This window comes from Camelus ferus, chromosome 15, assembly GCF_009834535.1.
Source record: "Camelus ferus isolate YT-003-E chromosome 15, BCGSAC_Cfer_1.0, whole genome shotgun sequence".
Lineage (NCBI taxonomy): Eukaryota > Metazoa > Chordata > Mammalia > Artiodactyla > Camelidae > Camelus > Camelus ferus.
In genome coordinates, this window is record NC_045710.1 from 27,995,513 (window position 1) to 28,021,235 (window position 25,723).

Sequence of the window (25,723 nt, forward strand, 5' to 3'; positions counted from 1 at the left end):
GAGTCAAATGACTAGAGGTCCCATAGGGTTAAAGAATCGTGTCAGGAAACAAGAGGAAGTGGATGGGAAAGAGAAAGAGGTTAAGAGCAGGATTCTTGAAACTGAGATTTTCTGGAAGGTATACCCTTCTGGGGATGATAAGGTCTGGGATGTAACTGAGGCAGGTCATCAGAGGCAGGGAAGCCAAGACATTAAGGGATCAGACCACACAGACTACACAGTGTCCAGACTACAGTGGACACTGAGATCATAAAGAGTTCTGACAGGAATACAGGTCTATGCTATTACAGAAATGACAGGAAGAGATCTGCATATGACCGGGGCAATCTGACAGCGAGTGCCTCTAAGGGAGTGAGAGATGTGGGGCAGGAGGGGCAGTGGGGGGCAAGGCGGACACCTACCCCACCTCCAGGCCCAGGGGTCCCTTGGTCTGTCTACAGAGGAGGCCGAGCGCTCAGTGACAGCCAGGTTTCAGCCAGAGCCAGGGGGTACCTGGGGGAAAGAAACAAAATGTCCTTCAGGAAAGGGACAGACTTTCCCTGGGTGCTAAATTCTAAGGTGGGAATCATATGGATCCCCCAGGAAGGGGCAGAAAGTCACAAAAAGAATGAAGATGTAAATGGTAGTTTTGTTTAAAATTAATAGTGGTATCAGGACTAATTTTTATTAAGATCTTAAAATGTACCAGACCCTGTGCTCTTTCTCCCCCAAGGTCCCTGTTCAATGAGGTAGTCTGACCTCAAGTATCTTTCAGTCTCTTTATTTTACTGTAGGACCTTTCCAAGCCATGACATTTGGGTACCAGGCAGAAGTAGAGACGTGTTTCCATCTGCTTAAAATAATAACTAACTTGATTATCCTTACTTGTTATGACATGTAGGAGGGAGAATGGTTTACAGTACACATGAAATGTATCTGACGTCCCCATGGCTTAACTTTCATTTTTTGAGGCACCGGCCTCCCCAAGGTCGAGCTGCTTGTGTGCCGCTCTGGGTACCGAGCTCCAAAGAGGGGCCTGGGTCAAGGCTGGACACAGGGATGACTTACACTGTGGGTCATCGCTGCGTCCCCTCTGCAAAAACACTCTGCTGTGCTACGTCTTACCTGCTTTAATGGACCCTCTTTGTTGGCAGTCACGTTTAGAGAAACAGTTTTTACTCTAGGTCCTTGCAGGGCAAACTGACAGTAAAGGAAATTTTATTGAGTATTATCTGTGGATTCTTTTCCAATCATTTACTTTCTACTTTTCTGAAAAATGTATGTCTACATCAAGGTAAAAGTAACATTTCAAATTTGTGGGTGGGTAAATAAATTTATGTGTAAATACACACTGGTGAAATCACTGGCAGTTTGGGAAAAAATGAATTGTAATCATACCCCCTTCTCCTTATTAAAAGAAACTGGACCTAAAGATTTAAATCAAACAAAACAGAAAATCATAGATTCTGGGAACATGGTGATGTGGAAGTAGTTCTTTGCTTTTTCTCTCAACTCCAAGCTATTTACTTCTTCTGAGCCAAGTGATGCTCAGAACTAGAGGGACCTGGCACTAAGAGAAGCCCTGGGCTCTGCTGAGGTCCCAGAAGGAGCCGGTGTGAGGCTTCCTCGCCTTGGGCTGGGTGAGTGATCAGAGACCATCACTGGAGCCCAGAAGGCAGGATCACTGGAGCCAGGGAAGAATCTGGCCTTCCCAGACCTGTGGACCTGCAGCGAGACCAGTGAACAGGGGGTCCCAGCACGGCTGAGAGTCTCCTTACACTACCAAGCCCAGGGGTGCCAGACATCCACCTGCCTTTTACCACTTACAGGATTCTGGCCATTTAAATACCTTACTGTCCCACGCTTGAGCCCCACTGAGCCAACAAAGAAGAACAACGGCACATCTAAAGGGAGGAGGTCCCTCAGCAGCTAGAGAGAACACGGGCAGAACAAACAGAACACATGTCTGGTGAATAGAACTACTGGAGGAGACAGATAAGCATCTGAAAAAAGGTAAGAGCTTCTAGAGACATCACATAAAGCGCGCGCGCGCGCGCGCACACACACACACAACTTCTCAAACTAAAAAACCCCTATGATTTTAAAGCTAAAGGTTTCAATAAATAAAGCAGAGCACATCTCTATGACTCTTGTTATAGGCTGGAAGATAATGTCCAAGAATAACTCAAAGTGCAGAGCCAAAATATAATGAGACGGAAACCATGTGAGAAAGGATAAGCGACTTGGAGGGGAGATCCGGGAAGCTCAACGTGTTTGTAACAGGAATCCTAGAAGCAGAAAAAAGGAAGCAGTTTAAGGTTAAAGTCACTAAAGCAAAATAGTTAAGGAAATAATAACTAAATAAATAATGGATGAAAGAGTGCCTAAGCTGGAGGGAAAACATGATTTTTGTAATTATTATATATTCTATAATAATATATAATAATCATAATAACTATAATCATTATTACTCTTGGGGTCCAGGGAAGGCTGCCCCATAATATGCCTCAATGACACATTGATTATTTTGAATTAAAGTGACTTGAGAAACAGCCAGTAAAAGAGAAAAGATATTTTTAAAAAAGGCACTCTGACCCCCTTCTTTCCTCCTGAAATCAGAAAATAAATCTCCCATGTGAAGGTGTCCCCTCTCTACCAGGATAGAAAGCATCCTTATCAACACAGTTAGGGAATTCAGGGCTAAGAAAGTTGTATGAAAAAACACTGTTACTTTGTCACTAGTCTGCTACCACAGCACAAGCCCCCTTGTTTCATTAAATCTTCACTAATAATTGTTTCTTCGTCTAAAGATAATATATAAATAGCTTGCTTTGGTCACTTCAGGGGTCCCATTTCTATAAGACTTCCATGCATACGAATGAAACTTGATTTTTTTCTCCTGGTAATCTGTTTTATGTCAGTTTAATTATTAGATCAGCCAGAAGAACTGAAGGGTGGAGGGGGAACTTCCCTCTCCCCAACATTACTAGGCAGAAGTTACCACTTACACACTCTCTGTACGCTAGGCACTGCTCTAACTACCTGAGAAATGCTAATTCACCTAGTCCTCACATGACTCTATGAAATTATTATTTTCATCTTGCAAATGAGAAACTGAGGCAGAGAGATGTTAAGTATCTTACCTCATGTTTCCCAGCCAGTAAGTGGCAGAGCCAGGATCAGAACTCAGGTGGTCCACTCACCAAGTTCTGGGCTGAGTAGAAAAGACACTTACATAAGTATATCCTGGTACTAATTCCTGAACTTCAGAGGAGTCAAGAGGAAACCCCCACCAGCTTACAAGCAGGAAGAACAAGGTATAAAGGAAAAGAAAAGTCATCCTGGCACCAACTGCGCACCTGTGACACCGGAGCTAACAGACAGCGGAACAGCGCCTACAGACTGCTGAGAGAGAAGGACCGCAAGCCGGGAACCTGGCGTCTAGTCAAGGTGGGCGTCCCCAGGATGAGAGGAGGACATCTGAGCATGTGGAGGAAGCTGACAGTATATTGTTCAAACACCACATCTGAGGAAAGTACCTAAGAAAAGACTAACCAAGCAACAAATAAACCAGAGCGAAGACCTTCAAAGGGAGAAAGACAAAGTGAAGGACAAAGGCAGGTGCCATGCCCCTCACACTGCACCTCTGCGTGTTTACACAGAAAGTGTGTGACACACTGTATCTTAGTGACTAAGGACAGGCTGTGTAGTGTAGGTGCTGGACAAGAACTTTTGTGACAAGATCTCTTGTTTGTTTGTTGGGGAGGGGGGTAGATAATTAGGTTTATTCATTTATTTACTTATTTATTTTTAATGAAGGAACTGGGGATTGAACCCAGGACCTCTTGCATGCTAAGCACACACTCAACCACTGAGCCTTGTATAATAACTTTTGAAACAAAAGGATTTACTTTAAGGGAAATTCTGATACATAATAAATAATTTAGTTCAATCGAGTAGTTGGGAGTTGGTCTCATTGAAGGGAGGAGTAAAGGTGGGGGCAGGAAAAGAGAAAAAAGTACCCTAAAGTCTCATCTTAGGATAGGGGAGAGGAGACAGAGGGGGACGATTAGAGTGTCTTGGTGGTGAAAACTGTGTCTTGGCAGAGAAAAGAGTTGATGTCTTGTTTTAAAGTAAGAGAAGAGTCCTATGTGTTTAAGGAGAGCTGGGGGAGGGAACCATTCATAGAACAGAATGCAAAGTAAAATCTCCAACCTCAGTGACAACAATGAAATAACTTGATCAAACTAACAAAAATAAAGAGTAAACTGTAAGAATTATAAACAGAGTGAAACAGGAGGAATACAAGCAGGAATGTTGGCCACAATACTGAATTCTTTCATTGAAAGACAGAGGCCAGCAGAGTGGGTTAAAAACAGAGCTCTGTGTTTGTAAAACAAAGAACCCACTGAAAGCAAACCTGAAAATAAAGTAGTGCCAAGAAGTACTACAAAGGAAAATGCAAAGAGAAAGAAGAGTGAAAATGTTAATAAGATGTGGTGAAATTTAAGTTTAGATTCACAAACCAAGACAACAAAAATTTTACATAACAATAAAAAGGCACAATTCAGGATGAAGCAGTAACGGTCAGATATATATACCAAACTACCCAGCAGCTAAATGAGGGGACGACTAATAAAAATGAAAAATCTTTTAAAAAATGTGATAACATAGTAAGTTTCAAAATACCACTTTCAGAACTGAGCAGATAGTAAAATAGTTAAGTAAAGATACAGAGGCCATTTCTTGACTAGAAAATAAAATTATTTTCTTATGTCCATGGGGCATTTACAAAAATTGATCAAGATCTTGGTCACAGAGGAAAAACTTGAAGTTTAAGAAGAAGAGGTTGTACAGGCCACATGATGGTGACAAAAAAAATGAGAAGTAATAAAATGTAGCGATCTTTTGACTCAGCTTTTTCATGGCCAAAATACTCTCAGAAGTTCAGCGATATATAAAAACATATCACTGCAGTTCATAAATGTAATGGCAAGAAAAAAATGAAAAGAAGAAAAGAAAAAAAAGGGCTAAAGAAAAAAGAAAAGAAAGCAACCAAGATGTCCATCAGTAAGAGACTGTGTGAGTTAATTATGGAACGGACCTTGCTTTTCTGTTGATAAGAACGAAAACATCTTCTGTACCTTAATTTCCGCGAGAGAGGCCATTGCCCAGGCTGTGGTAGATCTCAGCCCTGCTGTCTTGATGTAAGCTCTGCTGGCTAAAGGAACCCTAAAGGTCAAGAACACCCAATGTTACTGTATGTTAAAGAAAATAATATAAACAAAAATAATTAACCTGTTCATATCAGTAAATCATCTTTACATGTTCAGACAACACACACTAAAGTATTCCCCAAGTTAGAGAGTACTTAACATTTATTACACAATTACTTTTTCTAACTGGCACCATATCTAACCAGCCAGTGTGATATTTCAGAAAGGTAAAATATTTAGACAACTGAAATTTAAGCCCTTATGTGTTTAACTTATAAAAATGTAATCACATGGGGGAAATCTCTCTGAAGTGTTCACACACTTTGCTGACTTCCCATGGGGAGCAGACCTTGCCCATTGATCTGGAGTCTTCCCAGGAATGCTGTTCGGTGAGCAGGGCTGAACGGATGCTAACCCTCAAAATATGTTTTCTATAAAGTCCCTTTTGTAAGTTTGCTTTTTGCTCATTTGCATCTTTCTCAAAAGATGGGATGAAGCATGACGTTGCACTACCTAAAATAACGTACTGACTGCAGGGCTGGGGCAGACAACTCCCCAGTGAGTTCACTGGTCTCCATTAAGTATCACTTCATACTTTGTCCTCTGCCTCATCACTGCCACTATCAGTGTTTCCAGATTTCATAGAAATTTTCAAAATATTATTTCTATGTTTCTAATGCAGTGAACAAGCATTGCCTTGGACATTTCAATGCACTTTTCTATTTCATTTATAAAATCTGTTGCTAAGATGTGAAGGTCTGATTTTAAGAATTAGTGCTTGGTTGTTTTGGGGGTAGGCTTGTTCCAAACCCACTGAGGGGGCTCTTCCACTAACATGACACAAAGCCATAGTGTTTTCCAAACCTTATTTCCTTTCATCATTTTCTTTCTCATCTTTCTTTTTTTTTTTTAAGGTTTCTCAGGAAATAAAAATTCGCATTGTAAATTGTACTATATCCATAGATTTGGAATTGGGGATATAAACTTTGCAGGCAGAAAGACTATAAAATATTTGGATCAGTATCTTACTACAGAACACATTAAAACCCAGATTGAGAGATTATTTTCACCCTAGATACACACACACACAGGAGAGAAACAGTCTGGAAAACTTTCTTTGTCCACATATATCACAAAGCGCTTTTCTAAGCATCAGGGATTTATGCAGAACCTTTGGAAGTTTTGACCATTATGCACATATTTCTACTAACAGGTTTTATTTTATGGGAGCCAACTCTATTAATATGTGACAAAAGTGAACGCATTCTTACTTTGTTTAAACTTGGGCAAAACCAATCTGCTATCACTTCAACAAAAGGGCCCCGTTATATCAGTATCATAAAATTATTCAAAGGAAGGAAGTATTCAGAAATAAACTCCATAGAAATAAAAATAATTCTCTACTTTCATAGGATCTGGCTAATATGCTTAATCAGAGTTTAGCTGGATGTTACCATAATACAAAAAAAATGTGGTTTTTGATTCTCTTTTCCATTTATGCATTTCTTCTTCAGTCTCTTACATGCCATCCATCACCAAGTTGAAGACATTCTCATCCAAATCTCTAGCCTAGACGTGTCACCTGAGTCCCAGATCTTTGTCTTCAAGTGTGTGTTTGGACACCTTTTACTTGGAGGTTATTTAAGCACTGCAAAACTTGCAGATATCAACTAAGCACACTCTCCTTTCCTTGTAGTTCATACCTCAATACATTTCTTCTTTTTCTTAGGCCACTTACCATCTATGTATTGGGTCTGAATCTACATCTCCAGCCTAGACTTTTGTCACCTGAACCCCAGGGCTGTAACTTTAAGTATCCACCTGGGCATCTTCCACTGAACACACACTACTTCCTTTCCCCGCATTCTGTATCTCAGTGACTGACCAGTGTCTCTTAGTTGCCCAGATCAGACATCTGGAAGTCATTCTAGGCTCCTTAACTTTTTCTGGAGTTCATGGCCTCTATTGCGTTGCCCCCCCCCCCCCCCTTTTGCCTTAGTTCAGTTCTTCAGCTTTCACTGCCTGAACTACTGTAAGAATTTAACCACCTCCCCCCACCTTTCCTTTTTATTTCCCTTCCACTTTAAAATATCATTTTCCTGGTAATTTTTTAAAATCACAAATCTAAAATTATCACTCGTCTGCTTCAAATTCTTACTGCTTCTAGAAAGAAATCCAAGTTGTTTAACACGGCTTACAAGATACTCGGTGAACGGTTCCTAATCATCCAGTCTCATTTTCTCCTACTCTCCCTGTCCCATCTATGCTGAAACTACGCGCTGTCCTCCGTGTACCTCAAGCCCCCTCCACCCCCCTGCCTCTGCACATGCAGTTCCTTGCTGGTAAGATCTTCTCCTCTTGTCCACTTACCTGTTATTCTCCATTTAAGTGATGCATTAAGTGAACTCCTCTCTGTTCTTTTGCTTACCTGTCCTCCATCAGTTGGGTCCTCTTTTCTAACTCTAGTCAAGCACTGATCACATAGCTGTTCCACCACTGGACTGCATCCTTTGTACTCAATAACCATTTTACTCATCTTTGAATATCAGATCTCTAGCACAATGTTAGATATCCAGAGTAAGTACTTACTATCTGTTTCAACTGAAATCAATAGAATGAATTAATCTTACTCTGGTAAATGCTTCTCCCATTCCTTTCCTAGTTGCTGGTCTGTTGAAAAAGTAAAATGGTTGAAATCTATTCAACCCATACTGAATCCTAAAAACAGTAATCTCGTTTTCCCCTGTGCTGTCTCATTTAATCCGAACCACAAAAGCTGTGAAGTACACACTACTCTTTCCTTAATTTTATAGCAGAGGGATGTGATCACACGCTCGACCCTTGCAGAGTTCTTCTGTGGAGAAGGCAGACTTGAAGTCTCAGGTCCTTACCCCCGTGCCATCCTGTGCCATACAATGTGCGCGGCGTGGCACAGCGGACACAGTTAATGCCTAAGGAGCTACTGGTACCCAAATGCTTCTTTACTCAGAGAAGGAAGAGCTCCATCCAAACGTCTTTAGGGACTACTAAGATGTACATTTTTTTGTATCCCTCACACTCTGTGGCTGCTTCCACACTCCCTTCCACCACTTCTGACTTTCCTCTCTCGTCAGGGTCACCAGGCTGCAGCTCCTGACCTCCATGTCATGCCTTCCGTGCACTTCTGTCTGTTGTTCAAGTCTTCATACACCCCCTGTTCCTCACACACCGGCCAATTGTTCTTTTTAGCCAACACGTATCATGACTGCTTCCTCCTTCGCTGAGGTAGTCAAACTGACTAATCACAGAGCATCTAATGTAATCTTATTTTCAGCCACTGCCCATTCAGGGCCTGAGCCTTAACTTTCAGACACGCACGTTTTATTTGTCAAGCTTTTAGGTATGTTACCAGAGGTGCCATAAGCATGACTTCTTGAGGATGTCTAGCAAGCATTAAATAAAATTGTACTCTGTTTAAAAACATATAGAAACTTAATAACAAAAGCATAAAATTTAGTATGTTATATATAATTACAAATTAAAAATGAGTTCTTTCATTTGGTACTAAAAATATAAATACATTCATGCTACCTCCATCAGCACTGCTGGGGATGAAATGTTCCTCATAAACCAATATTCTAGATAATTAAGCTCACCCTTTTCTGGACCAAAGTGTTAAAGACTATTTAGCTGCTTTATGAATCCTTCTAAAAATATATTTCCTATTTAACTGTTTTACTAGTCTTACTTACCCTTGTCTTGATGACCATCAATAACTATACTAGGTTGAAATGTGGCCATCTTTCAGTTTTCCCCACCTTTCCTGTCAACTACTATGAAATTTAAAAAACCCAAGTAGGCAAAATTGTTTAAAAAAAAAATCAAAGAGTTTTACAAATATTCTGCAGGGTTAGGGCCTAGGACTTCAAAAGGCACTGGAGTAGGAGGCCCTGGACACCTTTTAGGTGTAGGTGTGAAACAGTGGGTTAGGTTTGCTCTGGGAGAGTTTATAGGGAGTTTGGGTGGGTAGCGGCCAAGGGAAACCAATAGGGCATTGAGGCAGGTGATGACCTCATGTCTGTTAAGGTGACAAGAAATATTATTTAGCTCATGATTTTCGTAATCCAGAGGCTAGTGGAGCTACTGTATAACTAGCATACAGCAAGAACTTGAACATCAACCATGTTCTTAGCAGTGTGCTGATCAACTGCTACAGCTTGCTGTTTGATAAAGCTATTACAGTGAACTTAAGCATTCTTTCTTTACATCCTGATTGAGGCTTACACATGCCTCAATGAGAGCTTAGGGTACATGGGGTATTCCCATGGGACTTCTATGATTTTTCTTAAAAAACATTCCATGCCTAGAATCACCTAGAAAAAGGGTATCTAAATCTCTTTATACTATGTAAACAGGGCTATGCGTATAAAATGTTTTCAAGATGCCAACATTTACATCCTGCCAAGAAACTGAAAATCATTATTTCCATCCAACCAGCTCTTTCCTCCCAAAGCATCTAGAAAAGTACTAGTTGGACAATAAGCATTCAATAAGTATTTCTGAATAAGGAAATGAATCGTTTGCGTTTATTATTACATAGTACCCAACATGACTAAAGAAAAAACCTGAAGAATATTTTAAAAACTGGAATCACTCTCTCCCACCAAAAAAAAAAAAAAAAAAAAAAGAATAATTGCAATAAAATTTGAAAAATGTTCAAGGTGAATTTTAAGAATTGGGCTGTATTTTCTATTTTAATCAGAACTCCAAGATACCAACAGACTAAAATTATTAACTTAAATGTGGGCCTGTGAAAATCATTTAGTAACAGAAATAATTAGTTATAATTTTCAGTATGAATCATGTAATCAGTGGACTGCTGTGATCAAATCTTTCACAGCTCTACCTAGTCAGATCAAGTCAGATCCACTAGCCTCCATGAAAACACTTGACTGGCTCAAGCAAAGAACTCAAATGCCTTTAGCCCCCTCTGACATATCAATGTTTCATACTAGAAATATAAGCATAAAGTTCTTAATTTTACAAACTCTCCTAGGGACAAATCTGAAGCTAAGAATACAATATCTACCTGAACAAGGGAATTCCCACCACAGAGTAAATGTCACTTAGATGTATAAAGACCTGAAAAAACAAACATAGAAGTTAGAATGGAACAGGAAACACACGACCGAATTATTGACAGTTTGAAAGCTTCCATTTTGAACCTATATAATCTATATTTTAATGAGAGATTCCAAGGTCTTATTTGTCATTTCTGGGAAAATATTCCATAATATCTTTTCTTGAGCAGAGGCAAAGTGAATTTTAAGCACACATCATAGAAAAATTCAGAGATCAGTTTGGTTATATTGAGTTATATTGAGAATTGTGAAGGAACTCAAGATAAACTTTCTTCCCAGAGATTCTCTGAATGACCCTAACTAAATCAGATTTTTCAACATTTTAGGTTAGAGAGGACTATCTAAATGTGCCCTGATTCTAACCTCAAATAAGACTTGAGGCCACAGTTGACAGAAAAAATTCTTTAGGCCCAATATACTGTAGCAAGGGTGACCTTTTCCCTCCCTACCATCTCTAGGTGAGCAGTCTTACTGAGAAATAATTGACATACATCACTGTTTAAATTTATGATGCACAGCATGATGGTCTGATTTACATATATTATGAAATGATCACCACAATAGGTTCAACTAACATCCATCTTCTCAGATAGACACAATAAAAAGAAAAAAGGAAAAGAATTTTCCCTCATGAGAAGGACTCTTAGGATTTACTCTCTTAACAACTTTCCTATATATCATACAGCAGTGTTAGCTGCAGTCATCATGTTAGGTCATAATGAGGATTTAAATGTCTCAAGTTATAATTAGTAGCTCATATAAATTTTAAAAGAATCTTATTTCTGTAGCCTGATGAGGTTTATGGAATATTCTAACTCTGCTGTTTGACCTCGAGAACATTTGATCCCTGATACTTTCACTCCAAAGTTATTTTAATATAGTTTCATCAGAATTATTACAATATTGATAAATTTTTATTAAGAAAAGAGTAATCTGGAATGAACTCCATTTAGTCAGTTTAATCCCTTGATCACTGAAGTTAAACTTCCCAATTTTGTATATTATTCATTTTAGGAAATCTATTGATTGGGATTAATTCTCTTCTATTTAAAATTTATATTAAAGATATGACATATTAATATTTTTATATATCAAATGTCAGGAATAGCTTTTCTGACTATAAAGTTTTTTCTATTAATTTTGCAGAATAAAATTTGTTAAGATTTGATTCTTCTGTCAGTTTCTGTCACACAGATTTTACTATGTGTGAATTGTTGCCAATTTTGTGTTAATTATTTCTACCAATAGTTATTATTAATTGTAATAAATGAGTGACAGGAATTAAATTAGATATATTTATGAACTAAACCATGAGAAAACTATAATTCTGAGACAGTGAGATGGAGTCGGGGGAGAGGGAAAGGAGGAAACCAGGAAAGCAAGGAGAACTGGAAAGGGGGCAGTGAAGAAAGGCACTCTTACATCAAAACATTCTTGGGGTCAAAATATTTTCCATAGCAGAAATAAAGGCTATACACCAGGTGCTACTTTTTAAAAGCAAAAAATATCAAATAACAAAATTGAAAAACAACACAGAATCTTCTGATTTGGCCAGCCATTACTCCGAGCTTTATAACAATAAATTTATGAATGAATGAATCATAAAAATGACTAGACTAACTGTTGAATTTATGAGATGGTTTTCAAAAAATAGTGAAGACTTTTTTATTGCTAAAATTTGTTTCCCTGCATGTTTACTCTGTTCCAATTAAACACTGTGTGACCTCATTAAATTAATTTTGCAAATAGAGAAAAAGAAAAGAAAAATAACCCCACACCCTAACAAAGCCACTATTAACACACTATTGAGCTTTGTGCCGGCTTTTTTGTTTTCCTTTTTTTTTTTTTGCCATTAGCTAGAATTTCTTATTATAGAGACCTGTCATATGTTACTGTGATTAAACAAAACATCTCTATAACCTTATAATAAGTGTTTTTTAGTTCAACTGTGACTAAACAACTCTATTCCAAAAGTCCTATTTGGATGAGAGATTTTTCACAGTGAAAACTACTAGCAAAATTATCTGTAGTAGTCTAATGCAGAAGAGAAAACAGACTGCTGCATTCTTGTACACATAATTTTTAAAACTCTAGAAGTACAGTAAGAGTAGATGACATGGCGATAATATTGTAACACCTTTGTACGGGAAGGACGGGTCTGGACTTACTGTGGCGATCATTTTGTAATGTATGTAAATGTCGAATCAGTATGTAGTTCACCTGAAACGTAGTATTTTACATCAACTATATTTCAATTAAAAAAAAAAAAGGAATAGTTGGCATTGTCTTTAAAGAATTAGGTTATAAGCATATAAAATAAAATGAACATTCATTACCTCTAAATTGGGATTCCTTAAATCTGCTTTCCATCCAAACTGTTTCATAAGAGCAATTCCAAATACTCTTCCTACCTCCTGGAAAAGCAGCAGGTTATAGAAAAGTTAAGAATACAAAAAAACGAAAATTTTAAGTTTAAGTGTAAGCAAAAACTAACAGCCTGTAGCCTGTAGGAAAATCAAGTCAGACTATCTGACGGTAATTTAAGGTTATGATACTAAAATATTACACTAACGCGTTAACGTCTGCTTGTGTGTAATCTCTATTCTTGTCACTTTAGACACGTGAAATAACCAGACCATGGCCTGATCAACATGGTCATTCTGGATTTTAGGAAACAGATGCAAGCTGAAAAATGAACTATTTCAGCTACTGCAATCCTATATGTTTCAAAACGACGAGATCAGTAGCATTAGGCCCAAACTTCAGGGTCTGTATGATTTTAAGGTTGCCCAAAGGACCCAGACTGAAGCCCTTTATTGTCCTGTAAGGGTCTGTGTGTGGTGTTCGCTCTCCCTTCGAGTACATCTGTGTATCGGCAGTCTAGTCCTGGGATGGTCACACCTGCAGGACCTGGAGCAGAGCAGCCAGTCCACACACACACAACTGAACTGAAGAGAAAGCCAAAAAGCTTAGGACCACAATCCTAGAATTTCCAAATGTAAAGGATATCTATGAGTTGGAGGAAATGTTTAAGGAGAAAGTAAAAGGAGGTCTGTACCCAGAGTGGCATACTATTCCTCTTTAACGTTTGAGGTAAAGTTAAGAAGGAAAGTGCATTTTTAAAGAGACTAAATTATATGAGATTAGGCCCAGTTGTCTGTCTGGACCTGGTTATGTACTCTGTGAAAGGTTTTCATGTCATTTTAGATCTAGAGAGTAATGAATTCTTTCAGAAAACGGGAACCCACTTTGGGAGGTGCGCATACCTGTGCAGTAAAGGTCTTCGCGATAGCGCCACTGCAGCGACAGGAGACTCTGAAAGTCAAGTCGCTGTGGGTACGAGTGCCCACTGCATCATTCTGAAGATCTTCTAGAAATTCTTCTCTCTTCGTGATGCGATGTCCTTGCTCCAGTGTTTCTTCTTCTATTTGTTTTTCCAGTTGGCATTCCTTATTCTCACATATCTCTTGCATTTGTTCTGTTTTCAACTTTTTAGCAACGATGACATCATTTTCTCCCATTTTTCTTTTTAGTGGGTTAGCATCTTTCTGAGAAAGTTTTTCCTTTTTTGCATCAAGTTCAAGATTTTTCCAAATTGAAATGGCTTTCAACCAGCTTTCAGGATCGTCATTTATAAGTCTTTGCATTTCATTAAATATTTTTCCTAAATAAATAAAATCTCAGTTTATCCTATGTTGAAGCTATTCATCACCCTGAAATCCCATTGCCTTTATTTCTTTAAAATAAGTTTTATTAAATTGCTACATAGAAGCTGGCTGGTTAGCTCAGTTGGTTGGTGCTGATAAATTGCTACATAGTGACATCCCTTTCATCGGAATTTATATAATTTAACATAAATACTGTACAGAGTAAACTTTGTTCTTATATTCCATACTTAGCATCAAAACTTTTAAAATTCTTCCAAAGATAGTACATACTTTACCAAGATCATTTGTCCCTATGTTAACATATGTAACTCTTCAACATACTCATAGACCTAGAGTGTGTGCTGATCTCTGAAATAATGCTGATTTTAAAAATTAAATTTAAAAAACAGAATAAATTGCAAAACACAGAGCTCAAAAACAGAGCAACTGAATCTTGGGACTATTTTAGACCATGTAATATTAGCACAGGTGATAAAACGAGTTTCCATAAAGTAACACTTCAGATATCCACAACCCATTCATAACTCAGGCTGCCAGCCATGCTTGGTAAGTGTACTCTTTTTTTGATGAACAAGGGCGGTCAAGATGACCCAAGGATAATTACTGTAGTTCTCTGAAGATGAAAGTGTGCAAAATATTGGGATGAAATTGACCCCATGGTATAATACCTTAGTATTTGCTTTAAATACTGTCTTGATTTCTCGCCATTTGTATGCCCTTGACACAGTTTATTATAGGCTATGATTACGTGCTCTCTGGTGCACAAGCAGCAATCAAGATGAGGTTTAAGACAATGTTTAATCCAGCTGTATCTAATCCTTCTTTTGTTGCTTTTATCAATATCTTTAAATTATTTTAGCAGCATATTTATAAAATTAGGGAGGGATCAGGAAACTCTTAAGCCCCTTTTAGCTCTAATGCCTTATAAATGAGTTTAAGTTTATTCAAAACATTTAGAGTCACCCCAACAGGAAATTTTACTATGCAGTATTCTTCCAGTTATATCACTCATCAGTTAAAATTTACGAGGTGACAGTTTTGACCAACTTATTAAATCAATGCATTTTGGGTTATTACATGCTCCTAAATCTAAATAAATGCACTGACCATACATATCTCTAGAGAAGGTGTCTGACCACGATTCTCAAGGATGAAATGTGACTTGGGACAATAAAATCTCAGAAAACAGACAGGAGATTGCAAAGAGAAGAGATACAACTAGGTGATAATATGCAGGAAATACAGAAAAATACCTAATTAATGAACTGACAGGTATGAATGAATCTTAGAAATGTGAAATGGCTACATACTAATTATCAAGCAGGAAACTCTGGAGTACAATATATGGTGTGGGTAAAAGTGATAGGTATACACCGTACCTTTACTTCCAGAAGAAACATTAAGTGGTAACTGCTTTTTAATCAGCAAAAATAATCTTTCTGCAGATTTTAGTTTTTTCAGCATATTTAAGTCAGAACAAGTGGTGAAAAACACTTTCCCTGAAATATATTCAACCTAGAGATAGAAAAAATTAAATATTAATGTAACCCAGTGTCACAGTAAGAATCATTTCTTTCCCCCTTCTAAATGAATTAAAACACAACATCTAGATTAACAATAATAAAAATGACTATTGCTGAAGTATCTTCTATTTGTCAGACATTGTACTAGGCACTCTGGACACAATCCCCACACCTCCATCCTTATAACAACCCTCTAAGGTAGCTTCTGTCATTCCCCATTTCACAGATTAGGAAACTGAGGCTTAGGTTCAATAATCTGCATGCAGTCATAAAGTCAGTGACCAAGATCATATCTATGTTCTCTTTTGGAAAGTGTGTGTGTGCACGTGTGCAGACACACACGTGCACACACACACTACTAGAAAAACAGAACATAAAATACTCAGTAATTACATTACCAAACCTCACACACTACTGAAAAGTTGGCAAAGGAAAGGTATAATAGGTAGGACAAATTAGGTGCCTGGCCCAAGGTCAACATCATCAGCAGGTATTTATTAAACACCTGGTCTACAAGGAAGCACACAGTACAGTATATACCCTAAAGATGAATAATAATGCAATAGACACACATTGACATACAAATTAAAATGTAAAATGTATAAGACAATAACTTGCATTGAACCCAAAAGAAAACTAACAAGTTAACATAAACATGCACTGATAAGTTGTAGGTACAAGAAGCAGCACTAACTATGGAAGTCATCATTAGTAAAAGTCTTGGGGAAGAATCCTGTAAGATTTGGGAAGAGGGATTCTAACGAAAGAACAAAGGAGGAGAGTGCAGAGGTGGGAGAGACAGCCTGCTGAAGGAAACTGTAGGTCCGCATGGCAACATCTCTGTGTTATGCTGATTGATAGTGTCAGGTGGATGGGTGGTGCGGTGCAGGCCAGCTTGATAAATGGTCATGAAATCTGGAGTAGCACAGACGGTAATGGTCGCCCATTACAGACTTTTGATGAAAACTCTGGCAGCACTAAATTAGCTGGCAGAAAAAAATTACTTTGGAAGAGGCACAAAGGGCTGAGTGTTGAATGTGATGCTGGAGGGAGAAGTAGATTACCAAGGAAGAAATGATGAGACACTTGGCTGTGGAACCAGAAAATGGATAGAAGCAAGAAACATGCATCAAACAGAAAGAGGCTTTGGAAACAGGATGGAGATGGGGTAAAAGTCAGGGAAGAAAGGAAAATGAAAACAGCATTGGCTCAGAGAGAGCTGAATGAGGTATTGGAAATGGTGTGCAATACTAATGGAATCCTAAACCTTTTGGGTCAACCCAACCCCTCAAGCTCAGGATGGATGTGGATGGTCTTTGCATTCTTCTTCTAGCAGTGGCCATGGGCTGACAGACATGGTTCTAAGTCATCTCCTAGGACAGAGGCAGCCTGGGAATCTGGGGTATCCCATGTGTTTAGGCAGCTCCCATTTACTGGGAACTTGAACTCCAAGTGTTGTTGTATTTTTGATCTGACCTGGTCTAATTAAGCTTTTGGGATGGTAATTTCTGAGGTTACCACTCTAGCTTGATGAAGAATCTCTGTGGAGGAAGCCCTAGGTTGATAACAATTAAAACTCCAAAACTTCCAGTCATAAGATTAACAGGTTCTGGGGTTCTGACGTACAGCATGATAATTACAGCTAATAATACCGTGTTATACAGTTGAAAGTTGCTAAAAGAGATCTTAAATGTTCTCACTACAAAAAAGTAATAGTAATTAAACGATGGGATGGAGGTGTTAACGAATGCTATGGTGGTCATCATTTTGCAATGTATAAATGTGTCAAATCATCTTATACTTACATAATGTTATATGTCAATTATACGTCAATAGAGCTGGAAAAACAAATATAAATAAAACCCAAATAACTTAGGCACCAGCAGTGTAGCTGACCTAGAGACATGGAGGAAGTAGGGAATGAGAAGAATGTTTAGGAATCAGTATTTAAGGGGATAATGCAGTAAGTAAAACAAGGACTTCTGGTTTCTACAATTTACTTCTTTCTCACTACAAACGTGACATTTTCCCACTGAAGTCAAAATTAAATTACACACCTCAGAATGCTTAGAACTTGGAAACAAAGTTTTTAAAAGTAAATTTTTTAAAGTTTGGATTGTATATTACTTGACCTAAAAATATAACTGCTATTAAGCCATCACAAAACAAGTTAACAGACATGAAATGCCTTGTCAGGAGTCTGGGGGAACTGAAATAATTATTTTACTGAAAAATGTATGGTTTTAAGGTCCAAATCTTACAAACAAACTGATGCAAACATCTAGACTAGTGATTTTAAACTAAGTAGTCAGTGATCTAGACATTATTTATTTAATTGTACAAAGATCTTATGTTTTCTCACTTACTTGAATATCAAGGGAAATGGTTTATAAAGAACTTCCTCTAAAATATCTTTTTTGGTTGGGAGTAGATGGAGAGCAAAGGGGGAAAAAAAAAACCTGACTGAAAATCAAGCTGATTAAGAGGACCTAAAATGTGCTTTAATTTATTTCTGGTGTCCAATCATAAGACTGATATGTGTTCAGGCATTAAAATGCTAAATACATTCTCAAGACCAAAAGCAACATTATTCTTTTTATTTAAAAAATTAACATTAGGCTTATAGTCCTTTTGCAAGTAATCAGCACGTGATCAGAAGTGCTTTATGAAACTGTAAAACAGCCATTGTGAGACTCAGTCATATCTATGAAAGCACTTTAACTGTTCACCCTTTGTGAAGATAAAAAGTATTATATCTTAAATTAGTAGAAAATGAATTTTGGTATTTATGATTTCAAACACTGTCAAAGCTACTGTTACTCGTTTTCTTCAGTTTATTGCTTGTAACTGATCATATTCAATTACAAAACTTAGGGAGAATGCTGGCATTTTAGAATATTTCATCTTAGGATTTGCTACTTGAAAATTTATTTATATATACAATCTGTTTTTCCCATTTGGAATTAAATCATAACAAAGTGTCTAAAACCAGCTGGTTTTATGTCTAACACTTCAAAAGATGAAATAACAGCCTTTATTAAAGTAAAAGCTCTGTTATCTGCTAGCATATCTCAAAAGTTAGCATTTTTGCCTTTCTTTTAAAATTCAGGGATTCAAGTCTAACACAAAGATGAAAAGCTTAAGCCCAGGCAACAACGTAATGTACAGTAATAGAGATATGAAAGTTCTAATTTTACAGATGCCATTTCATTTCAGACTTAATTTTAAAGTGCTAAGTGAAGAGCTGAGGTGGTGTGTGAGCTTCTTGGAGTTCATTTTAGAAGTAATTTAAAAATATGTTTCACTTAATCTTAAAACCAGTATCCAATCCACAAGGAATGTAGACTCTTCAAAAAAAAAAAACAAAAAAAAACCAAACCAAAACAAACAAAAACCCCCAAACCCCAATAACACCCTTATGTAATCACCCTGTTAAATGAAGTAACTTGACTGTCTGCTTGTCTCTGCCCCACTACCCTCTATCATCATGACCTCACCAAAAAAGTAAAAACGGCTGGCTTACTCAGGACCTGGGTTAATAGTCTTTGCTATGTGGGTTTGTTTCTAAAGGTCAGTTAATCAACTGACAGGGAGTCCCGAGTAGCTGGTATTAGGAACACCTCTACTATACCGAATTTCATCTTAAAAATTACTGTTCCTACTTTATTGTTATAATAAATAACAGTATTTAATACATTAAACATTATTACAAAGCAAAGCTTAATTTTACCCAGTATATTTCTTTACCGTGTTCTTTATACTATGTGCTATATACTACATACTATAGTAGATAGTCTACTTAATGTGCTATAAATTAAACATTTTAAAATACCCAGGAACCTATAGAGAAGCTTGCCACACCACCAAAAGGGAAAGATAAAAAAAAAATAAAACCTGACTATGACCAAGAGGTAGGTACAACTTATAGGACTTCAATTTACAGAAAATATAGAGGATGGAAGAACATGTCAAATTACACCATGGAGATACAACTGGCAATGTCTAGACCAGGAGAAACTTTAGCAGTGCTGTCCAACATCTTTGTGCCTAAGATGTTTATTATCTGGCCCTTTACAAAAAAAAAAAAAAAAAATAGTCAACCCCTGCTTTAGACTATGGGACAAATAACCCAGCTTCTTTAACAAACTGCTTGGGGGAAAAATAAAAAGAGATAAAGTGGAAATCTACAGATTAAAAGAGACTTAAATTTTTTTAAATAAGAGACTTAATATCAGCCAATCACAATGCGTGGAACTTATTTGACTCCTGATTCAAATACACAAAGTTAAAAACAAAAGTGACATTTATGAGACAAACTGAAATCTGAACACTGACTAGATATTTGATGGTAAGGAATTATTAATCTTTAGATGTGATAATGATATGGTGGTTTATATTTTTTAAAGAGAGCCATTATATGTATCATCTCTTTTACATTATACTACATATATCATAAGAGTCCTTACATTATAGATATACAGGTATATATAGATATAAAAGTAAATATTTACAAATGAAGTGATATCTGGGATTTGGTTCAAAAAATGGAGTGAGGGATGGGAAAGGTGATGAAGAATTCAATCATTGTTGCAGCTGGTTGATGAGTACGTGAGATTCATCATGTCAGCTTTTGTGCATGTTTGAAATTCTCCATGATAAAAAGCTAGACAATATGAAGAATATTTTCTATCATCAGCTGTGTATTGGAGGAAGCTCCTACATCAGAGTCCCCCACCTAGGAGAGGAAAGAGTTTGTGAGTTAAAATGCAAACACCTGAACTTATCTGCAGCCCCTCTAAAAGAAAAGCTTTTGAAGGATGAAACTAGAGATACACATTTTCAATAAGCTCCCGAGGGGATTCTTGTGTTTATTAAATTGGAAAACTACTGATTAGAACAGAGTGATTACTCTGCACAAGTAAACAATCACTCTGAATTAATCTGTTTTGTAAATTCAGATTTTACCATGTTAATTTTCCTGAAGTGAACTAAAGTTTCTAACAGACTCTCTTGTCATTGCTAGAATGATTTTAAGTATTTCTGTGCAACTCATTCTTGGGAACATTTATTGAGCACCTACTATTTGCCAGACACTGTGCTATATGTGCTATGAATCTTTACCTCAAGGATTCCATACATCCTTTAAAGTAGCTATTAACATCTCTATTTTATATTCACGGAAAGGGAGGCTCAGAATTTGAGTAAATTGTCCAAATTAAAAAATCTGTTAAAGAATGATCTAAGATTGCAATATATTTCTTTTGACTCGAAAGCCTACATGCATAAATAACCTACATCCAGGGTTCTGGGGGGCAGTTCCCACAGTAATTTAGAATAGTGGTAAAGCACATGGGCTTCCAAGCAAGAGAGAATCAGATATAAGTCCCAGCCCCACCACTTAGCATCAGTTTTCTCCTTATTTCTTTGTTAAATGTTGGTAAAAATGACCTATCACACAGGATTCTTTTGAGGATTAAATCATAACGTGTCTGACACATTTTAAGTGCTTAATAAATGTTAGATCCTATCGTTATTATTTCAGGATTGTCTTAACTTTGAGAGTTTATACTAGTGAAACTGGGATGGAATATCAGAGGTTATTTGTCCAGATCCCATGGCCAGGCATAACTATCCTCCAAACATACACAGTCTTTAATGTGGGAATCCCCAAATCTCTTGACACTTAATTTCTCTCATTGCCAAGAAGTTTTCCCCTATGATTAATTGAGTATTTTTTTATTGTCCCCACCAACACCTCATTTTGTCTTTCAAGATTTCAAGCTTAAGAACAAGCAGAGATCATCTTTCTTTTTTCCAATAATGCAACATACTCAGATTTGGTCAAGCCTTCTATTTTTCATACCAAGAACTCTATATTAACATTTAAAAAAAATCTGTGTGGCACGATGCCACGGCCACATAGTGGTTAAGGAACTGGACCCAGGTGCCAACCTGCCTGGGTTGAACATGATAATACACTCATGCCTGATTTCACAGCCAGCTTGGGTTTGAATCCCAGCTCTGCCCTTTTCTGGTTCCATGACTTGAGTAATTTATTGGACTTACCTTTGCACCATTTTCTGTTTCTGTTAAATGTGGAGCCTACCTCATAACACAGGGTTGTTGTGAAAATTAGTGTTCTGGACACATTAAACGCTTAATCCATGTCAGCAGTTATTAGTATACTGTTGCTTTTTTAGATTAGTTACATTCAACATTGTATTAAATTCTGTGACCAAAACCACAAATGGCAGGTAATCTTAGTAAGTTTGATACCATTCTTAATGACCCCCTCTACGCTCCTCTCTCCGCACCCTCTTCACAGGAACTCCTTTCCTAGGCTTTCAACACTGTAGGAGCTGTGGGAGTGGAGTGGTCAATTTCTTTCAATAAGCTTTCATTTTTCCAAAAACATATCATTCACACTGTCATATAAACCCCATCTAGATAGTGGAGACTTTTTCTAGGACATCTTTTCCCTCTGCTTTCAAGAAACCAGCTCAGCATGTCCTAAAACCTAAACTGATGGTTAAAACCTTCATTTCATTGAAATTAACCAGCAACTGTTGAAACTTTCTCCATAAGCTGGACTCTGAGGCCTCCAAGAGCATATTATTTTTCTAGCTACCATTTACTACGTGTGTGAGGTGCACTTTACATACACTATACCATTTAATCCTCCCGACAACCCTATGAGATAAATACAATCACTGGCAGGAAACTGACAAAAGTAGCTGAACACGAAGATCGTATTTGCATTTAAAGGATGGAGAAAGGATGCTAACTCCGACAGGTCTAATTCTAATTATAGGCACGATCAAATACCTTCCTTTAAAGAGTCTAGGAAGTAACTCGCGTGAACCCCACTTAAAAAAGAAAAAAAACCACTTGGGCCGTGACAGACAGGCGGTAACAGAGGTGTAGGGAAAAACGACTGGCGGTTCTTTCCGGCAGTAATTGAAGGTCCTGCCGGCAGAACTCCGAGGGCCGCGGCGTCGCCTCAGTGGCTTCGGGGTCGAGGGTGCGGGGTTCGCGTCGCCTTCCCGGGTCTGAGACGCACCCGGGCGGGGAGGGAGCACCCGCAGAGGCGGGAGCAGGGCCGCCCGCCTCCCCGCCCGGGATCGCAGCGAGGACGACTCACCTGCGTGGCCGCCAGCCGCGCCCGCACCTCCCTCGTCAGGAAGGGCTCCAGGCCGCGGCCCGCCGTGCAGAAGAAGCGGGCGCCCGCCGGAGGATCGGAGCGGGGTCCTCCGAGCACCGCCGCCATGGCGGCCCGGGGTCACGTGGCCGCGGGCGGGCGCGCGCGCCGCTCGTTCCCGCGATCCCGGAGGCGGCCCGCAGGGGCCGGAGGGCAGGGTGTCGCCGTAGGCTGCCAGGGCATGAAGGTTCCGGGAGGGAGGGTCGGCCCCTGTGGCTGTGGGTCTTCTTGGTTAACTGCTTGAGACCTCCTTGATTAGGCATCTAGAATTATTTAGAATCACGGGTGGAAGGGATACAATTAGGATGTATGATTGGGATATATGAAAAGAATGTAATTGGCATATGTAAAAGGGATAAATAGAGGGTGGCAGAGTTCACCTAGAAAGAATAAAGCCGGCCACCGATCTGTTAGATCCTTAGCAGATGATATCATGACACACCTTTGCCTCTGATACTCCTAGCCTCAAGGTGCTCAAGAAATGAATGATGACAATAGGGAAGCAACACATAATATGAAAGACCGTAGAGACTAACTCATGCATTGCTTAAAATACCAACTGGATTTCACCCCAATTCTCTTCCCATAGCGAGATAGTGGATGGGATTACTGATTTCTGCTTACAGTAAGATGTATGAATGAATGAGAAATCCTATGTCAACTGATTGTTGGCGAATAAAACAGATGAATAACTTGTCAAAAATATTTTCAAATGAAACATATTTTAAGGTGGGAAAATAAAGACTTAAAAGACTTAAAAAATGATTTCTTGGGGAGGGTATAGCTCAAGTGGTAGACACATGCTTAGCATGCATGAGGTCCTGGGTTCAATCCCCAGTATCTCCTCTGAGAATAAACCTAATTACCGGCCCGCTCCCAAAGATTTCTCTATAAAGTCTGTAAATGCTACACTTTAAATGACTATAAGGAAAGCAAGGTACCTCAGTAACAGGTCCTTCTCTCGTACCTTGGAGAAGACTCATGTCATCATAAAGTCAGTCGAAACTTGGATAAGAAGGCCTCAGCAACGTGTGCTATTATTTCTAATTTTGACTGTAACTCTAAAAAGCAGTAAAAATCAAGCATTAGCATAGCTTTAAAACAAATTAAATCTCTGATACAACTTTTAAAAATAAAGCTATGAAAGATTTTTTAAAAAGGAGATATATCATCTAATCCATCTATCTTGTTCAGATAAAGGAAATTGATGCCTCCAGAGGCCAAGGGACGGTGAGTTTGTGGAACAGCTGAGGCTGGGACCTAGACATCTTGATATCTAGTATAATGAGCTTTCTTCCTTTCCTCCCAACTCCCCCTGGCCTCTCCCCGCTGCTCTCCTCACACAGGAAGCCTTGCTCTGACTTCGCCAAGACTTGGGCAAAAATTGGGAATTCCCAGGCCCAAGAGCAGAAGTTCCCACTCTCCAACAAAGTGTCTTTATGTTCATGAAACACATCACATTTCTTTTTTTAAAATAGGTTCCTTTTTTTTTAATGGAGTTACTGGGGATTGAACCCAGGGTCTCACACATGCTAAGTATGTGCTGTACCACTGAGCTATATCCACCCTCCAAAATTCTTTTGTTTCTCTTTGTTTTTCATCTGAATATTTTCTACTAGCCTATATCTTTTGTAATCACTTCCTGTCTTTCTGTCTGCTTTGAAGTGTAACTTTCAAGTTCCTAATATTAATTATTGCAATTTTCACATCTAGAATCACCATTTGGTTCTCTTTTTGGCTTTCACCTCTGCTGAAATTTTCAAAACTTGCCTTTTTTTTTGTAATTAGGTTAATTAATTAATTAGTTATATATATATGTATGTATGTATGTATGTGTGTGTGTGTATATATATATATGTTTAAATGGAGGTACTAGGGATTGAACCCAGGACCTCGGGCATGCTAAACATGCCCTTACCTCTGAGCTCTACTTCTCCCTGAAACAGGTCACGTTTCTTGCACTAAGTTAACTGTCAAGGCAGTGCATATGCCATCCAGTTTGGGGCACTTGATTTGATTGACTCTCTTAAGAGTATTTGAAGGGCTTTTTTCCCCTTAACTCTGAATTTTAAAATGACAATGAATATATTACTTGGGAGGAATAGAATTCATATTATAAAATGAACATCATTAAATTAGCTCTGTAGTTCTATGAATCAGATTTATAGAAACTATTAAATTTTTATCTCTCTGGTGAGTGCCTCTCATGTCCTTCACAAGGGGATACCAAGGTGAATAACAGGATAGCCACCCCCAGCCCCCAGCTCATGATCACTAGGACAGTATTAAGAGAATTCTTTTTTGTCGTTGTTGTTAATGGAGGTACTGGGGATTGAACCCAAGATCTCACACTAGGCACATACTCTATCGTTAAGCTATACCATCCCCCCGCTGAAAATTCTTATGGAATCAGGAAACATGAACTTTTCAAAGCGTCAGTCCTAAAATGTCTCAGACCCCTCCATTTTGGTGAAGTCATTTTTTCCCCTCCAGACTTATGTTCTTGTTTTCTTAGCAGTTGCCATAGTTCATTCCATCTTCTCTGTACTTTGGGGTTCCTGACTCTCAAGTCTGTCTGGGGAGACCCATCAAACCTCCATAGTACATCCTATGTTCTATACACAAGATGGTAAGCACTCAGACATCAGGGATCCCATTCAGTTCAACGCGTACGGGACACCCACTCTCTGCCAGATGCAACACTAAACCGTGATTTGAAGGTGAGTCAGCAAGGGTCTGGACTTCAAGGAGTTTATTGCACAGTGAGATTGACTTTGTGTGCTTCGTGGAGAAAATCACAACCAAAGCGAGCCATGAAGGATGTGTGAGAGTTAAATGACTCATTAAGGGTTGGGGATGGGGATGGGGATGGGGTTGAAGGGGTTGTAGTAACAATGTAGTGTTTTATGTAGAAGAAGTAGCAGATGCCAAGTGTGTGTGTGTATGTGTGTGTGTGGTGTGTGTGTGGGGGGGGGGAGGCCACAACAGCAGTTAGGTATTATTAGAACATAAATTATAC

General features: G+C 38.4%; 1 protein-coding gene across 8 annotated transcripts in view; it reads right to left on the bottom strand.

Moving 5' to 3' along the window:
- THUMPD2 (THUMP domain containing 2) overlaps nt 1-22,789 on the bottom strand; it is a 55,606-nt gene extending 32,817 nt beyond the window's left edge. For all 8 annotated transcript variants that reach the window (XR_004326252.1, XR_004326251.1, XR_004326250.1 and 5 more), the window contains exons 1-6: nt 22,648-22,789; nt 15,363-15,498; nt 13,582-13,979; nt 12,652-12,729; nt 10,264-10,316; nt 5,124-5,211 (exon numbers count right to left, since the gene is read on the bottom strand). Coding sequence is in view for 4 of the 8 variants with exons in the window: in XM_032497387.1 (XP_032353278.1) it covers nt 5,124-5,211; nt 10,264-10,316; nt 12,652-12,729; nt 13,582-13,979; nt 15,363-15,498; nt 22,648-22,773 (879 nt within the window). In the remaining 4 variants the exon portion in view is untranslated. The remainder of the gene's footprint in view (nt 1-5,123; nt 5,212-10,263; nt 10,317-12,651; nt 12,730-13,581; nt 13,980-15,362; nt 15,499-22,647) is intronic.
- Nucleotides 22,790-25,723: the final 2,934 nt, after the last annotated feature.